The sequence below is a fragment of the Diospyros lotus genome, chromosome 12 (genome assembly GCF_014633365.1).
Source record: "Diospyros lotus cultivar Yz01 chromosome 12, ASM1463336v1, whole genome shotgun sequence".
In the NCBI taxonomy this organism is placed as follows: Eukaryota; Viridiplantae; Streptophyta; class Magnoliopsida; order Ericales; family Ebenaceae; genus Diospyros; species Diospyros lotus.
In genome coordinates this window covers 1,222,693-1,228,157 of record NC_068349.1, presented here as the reverse complement: position 1 = coordinate 1,228,157, position 5,465 = coordinate 1,222,693, and the positions used below count along the sequence as shown (strand labels likewise).

The 5,465-nt window shown below is 46.4% G+C and overlaps 1 protein-coding gene across 1 annotated transcript; it reads right to left on the bottom strand.

The window, feature by feature from the left end:
- Nucleotides 1-1,741: 1,741 nt before the first annotated feature.
- Nucleotides 1,742-2,833, bottom strand: LOC127786762 (uncharacterized). The gene is made up of 2 exons (XM_052314409.1): nucleotides 2,297-2,833; nucleotides 1,742-2,254 (listed from the first exon to the last, which is right to left on the bottom strand). The coding sequence occupies exons 1-2, from the start codon at nucleotides 2,831-2,833 to the stop codon at nucleotides 1,742-1,744; spliced, it is 1,050 nt and encodes a 349-aa protein (XP_052170369.1).
- Nucleotides 2,834-5,465: the final 2,632 nt, after the last annotated feature.

The window sequence follows — 5,465 nt, the reverse complement described above, 5'->3', positions numbered from 1 at the left end:
CGGCCGTCCTGCATCAAAACACATCCCAACCCTGCATACGAGACATCACTATATATAGTAAATAACTCACCACACCTGGGTATCGTTAGTACTGGCGCCGAAGTCAAACGCCGCTTCAACTCCTGGAAAGACCTCTCACAAGACTCGTCCCAAATAAATCTGACGCCTTTCCTCGTCAACTTCGTCATGGGTGATGCAAGCCGTGCAAAGCCTTCTATGAATCGTCGATAATAACTGGCAAGGCCAAGAAAACTCCGAATCTCCGTCACTGTCATCAGTCTCGGCCAATCCATCACGACTCTAGTCTTTTCTGGGTCTACTGAGATACCCTCACCTGAGACCACGTGTCCCAAGAATACCACTCGGGTCTGCCAAAACTCACATTTCGAAAACTTGGCATATAACTGCTTATCTCTGAGCTTCTGCAGAACCACGCTCAGATGTGCCTCGTGTATCTCAGGGGTCGGTGAGTAAATTAGGATGTCATCAATGAATACTATGACAAAAGAGTCCAAGTATTCCTTGAATACTCTATTCATCAGATCCATAAATATTGCAGGTGCATTGGTTAGCCCAAATGGCATGACCACAAACTCGTAATGGCCGTAACGTGTACGAAATGTGGTCTTCGCAATATCCTCATCTCTGACTCGCACCTGATGATAACCTGACCGCAAATCTATCTTGGAAAACACTGATGCACCACGCAATTGATCCAGTAAGTCATCCACACGGGGTAAGGGATACTTATTCTTAATTGTTACCTGATTAAGTTATCGGTAGTCTATACACAGTCGCATAGACCCGTCTTTCTTACACATAAATAATACTGGAGCCCCCCATGGCGATGTGCTCGGTCGAATAAATCCTCTCTCCAAAAGATCTTGCAACTGCGACTTAAGTTCTTTCAATTCATTAGCAGCCATACGGTAAGGAGTCTTGGAAATAGGCTGCGTACCTGGTATCAGATCGACTGAAAAATCAATCTCCCGGTGCGGTGGTAGTCCCGGCAACTCATCTGGGAACACATCTGGAAAGTCTCGCACCACAGGATAGGCAGCCAACTCCTTCTTCTCCCCAACTATCACGATCACAAATGCAAAATAAGCTTCACACCCACGTCGTATAAGCCTCTCGGCATGCATAACTGATATTATCGGCGTAGTCACCACAGGCTTCACACCCCGGTATGTAACAACTGGTCTCTCCGGGTGCTCAAATGAGATTACCTTCCGACGACAATCAACTCGAGCATAGTGCCGTGAGAGCTAATCCATACCCAACAGTAATCAAAATCCTGAATCGCCAAAACAATAAGATTCCCTAAAAATACCTGGTCATGAATCCCTATCTCGCAATCCCTGACCATCTCACTCCCCAACAATACCATCCCTCCCGGTGTCGAAACAGATAAATCATATGGTAAGGGGTTACACGGGATTGGGATCTTATGCAACAAATGGGGTGCTATGAAAGAGTGGGTAGAACCTGTATCAAATAAAGCACGTACATCGTGACCATGAAAAGAAAGTATACCTTGTACCGTATCACTGCCCTCAGCTACCTCGGCGGCTATCACCGCAAACGCCTTCCCCTGCATCTGTACTCTCTCTGTGGGCCCTGGGCGCTATGCTGCTGGTAGGGGTAGTGGTGCTCCTGGACCCGGTGCCCTAGGTATAAACTGTCTCTGAACTGGTCTGGGTCCCACACCTCCCGTCCGTGGCCCTCCAATCTGTGGTGGCTAGGTGCACACGTTCGAACGATGGCCCATCTGTCCACAACGAAAGCAAATGACATCCTGCCCTGTGGCCGGTGTAGCTGGTGGAGCCGGTGTAGTTGGTCTGGGCCCCTGTGGACAGTCCCTCTTCAAATGTCCCGGCTGACCACAGCGATAACACATGTCCCGACGAACATCCCGGCACTGACCCTGGTGTCTCTGTCCGCACTGCCGGCACTGTGGAAGCCCAAAACTCTTACTGCCCGCATCCCAATTCCTTTTCTTACTACTGCTCCCTGCACTCTTCATGACTGACTGATCTGATCGTGCCTTCAATCGGTCTCGCTCCACTGCGTGGGCCCGCTGTACAGCCGTAGGAAAGTCGGGTGCCTCGATACCAGCCATGGCGTGACGAATCTCTGGTCGTAGCCCCCTCTGAAACTTGCTGACTCTGCGAGACTCAGGGGTCACTAACTCTGGAGCATAACGAAATAACGCCACAAAATCAGTCTCGTACTGTGTGACTGTCTTGCTTCTCTACTGTAAGTCAACAAACTCGAACACCTTCTGTTCTCTGACCCAAGCCGGTATATAAGTCTCATTGAACGCCGCGACAAACTGTGTCCATGTCGGGCCCCCATCACCATATTGCTGTTGGGTGGTCTCCCACCATCGCTCGGCGTCTCCTCGCAACAGGAAAGTCCCCAGTCGAACTCTATGGGCCTCTGCACAGCCTATAGATCGTAGATGCTTCTCCACAGCCAATAGCCAATCCTCGGCCTCTGTCGTATCGACGCCTCCGCTAAACTCTGGTGGACGTAGGGCCATGAAATCTTTAAGTAATGCGGCACCAGAACTGTCCCCTGCTCCCGGTGCACCTGAATGTGACGCTTGGGCCGTAGCGGTCCTACCATCACGACTGCGCTCCTGACGTAACTGAGATGCCGCCAGTACGTCTACAGCTTGTAGAAGACCTGCCAATGTCTCCTGCATGTCCGGAGGCCCTGGCTGTCTCTCATCTCTTGTATCTGTCACCTGTACCTCAGGAGTAGGAATAAGGTGCCCTCTACCTCGTATCGGCGGTCTACCACGACTTCGTCCACGGCGTGCGTCCATGAATCCTACATAACCAAAATCAATTAGAACGCATTTCGAAATTTAAGGACACGACCTGACACTCTAACTCGACCTAACAGCCTTAGTGTCCAGTTACTTGTCCCCCAAATTGCCTCAATGACGCTCTGATACCAACATTGTAAGCACCATCGCCCGGATATCCCAATCGCCCCGTCAATCAGAACGAGAACGCCTACATAAGAGAAGAGAAACAAACACAGGACAAAAATACCCTGGCATGCATACATACGAAGAATACAACAGCGGAAGCAAAACAATATACATGCACGCCCTCAAGTACCCTGCTGGGACAGTAGTCAAAGAGTATATAAACATATACTGACACCTATGCCGACAATAAAAGATACAAGGAACAACTGGGCATAGTAAAAAATGAGAGTCAAAGACTTCTAACAAAACATCAGAGAAAGCGGGGGCAGCTAACTGTACACCCTACCGACACGGCTAGCTGCTAGGTGGCACGGTCCTCACCCTCGACTTTAGCCTTACCCTTACCTGGAATGATGGAAAGCAAGGTGAGTCGCAAGACTCAGCAAGTTTATATAATAAGGAAGGCTGTAAACGAAACAGAAGAGGATATCACCCCAAATATAAACCCATATGTACACACAAGCCATGTGACGCAACAACGCAACAGTGCACCATAATAAAACACATACCGGTCCTTGGGGCCCACATAAAACACTTGGCACCCAAGTCACATACCAACCTGCCGCTGCCCTGGACGATAACAAATACCTCCAGCAAACCTGTGCGCACTGTCCCGGGGCGGTACTCCCGTCACCCGTATCCCTGCCGGTACTCCCGACAGCTGAGTCATAAGCTCCCTCGGAACGGTACTCCCGTCCGAGAACTAATAACTACCAGTAACCATGCAATGTATATAAAATGCAAGGCGTAATGAGCATCAACGTGATACAAGGCGCCCATACATCCAGGCATCAGGCCATGCTCCGCCCACGTAGTAAATCACATGCGATGCATATGCCCGTGCTGGATGCAATCTGACCAATCTAAAATGTCCGTGATCAAGCATAACCAAATCATGATAATCCCATCATGCTGCCCGTACCCATGTGCATACCAAATCATGCAACAAAAATAAAATGAAATATAAATTGCCGACACCGGTCAGTGGACGGTGACCAGGAGAGATCATCTAACAGCCTAAAATAGACCGTACAACAGTCACACCGTCACCGTATAACTAACCCTTGCCCCCACTGCCCAACCACTCTAGCCAATAAATAACCGGAAGTCTAATAATAATACCCGACAGCTAAGAACCTAGACCCGGGTGAGTACGACATCATTCCCATAGGCTTGGGGGTGATACAAACCCCCGTAGGCAACCAACGAATAATACCCTCGAAACCAGGTTAATAAATTAAATTATTAAACACAACGTTTAAATTCCGTAATTTATTAACAGCCAAATCCAATGAAGGGAGGTCAAATAAATTTACATCGAAAGAATCGACAATAAGGGTATATAGAACTTGCCTTTCCGAGGATAGCCTTAAGTTCAATTTGACCAAACGCGGTCAAAATTATACAAACTGTAATATTCCAATTATTGACAAAATTAATAAAATTGAGCTCCAAATGAAATTTCAACCGCAGAAATTATTAATTACTAAATTAATTACATACCTGAATAATTAAATCAGGGATTAAACAGAGTTTAATCCGATTTTTGGCCTCAAAATTTCTCAAATTTACGTCGCACACACTGCTGAATTTTCTGTCAAAATTTGCTCACTGTTTGAGCAAAAGAAACGCCCGAAATCGGGCTTTAAAAAGAGGCAAAAGGGGCGGCTGAGGCGCGGCCACGTGGCAGCACGCGCGGTGGCCGCTGGCCACCGCCTCTTGGGCGAAATGGCGTCGTTTTGATGCCTAGGCTGATTAAAAATCAGCCGAATTTTCCCTGCCGCGCGCGCACACCACCCTCGGGCTCGAACCCGCGACCGCCCTTACGCCCGTCCCACGCGCAAACCGCCCGCGCCACACGCCTCATTTAACCTATATATAACTTATGTTATATTTATTATGATTTTTGGCCCTTTCCGAGAATCACGCCAGCCACCCCTATCTTTCATTTAATCGCACTTTCATCCCCTATAATAATTACATAAATGCTCGAACTTTCTGAAAATCACACAAATTAATTTATTTTAATTTTTTTTTCTTTTTCCAAAAATTCCTAAATAACAAAATTAATTATCCTAATTTCTTATTTCCATAAAAATCACATAATTTAATTTTATTTAACCACAACCAATTATTTTACTATTTCTTTTAATTTAAATTACCTTCAAAATTAAATTAATTAATATTTACGGGCGTTACAGGGCGACATTGGGGAACGATGATAAAAGGATAGTTAGAGAGATAAAAAATAATTGTAAGCCATGATAGAGGTAAACTTGAGAGAGATAAGGGCTCATAGAGGGCAACCCTCAACCCAGAAAACATGTCTTAATCCTTATCCCATTCTATTTAGTATTTATTATTTTATATATATAAAAAATTAAATATAAAAAAACCCTTCTTTTTATCTGCATCTCTTGTCCTTTATATTATGGGCCAAGGCCCAACCCAACTCTTGTTA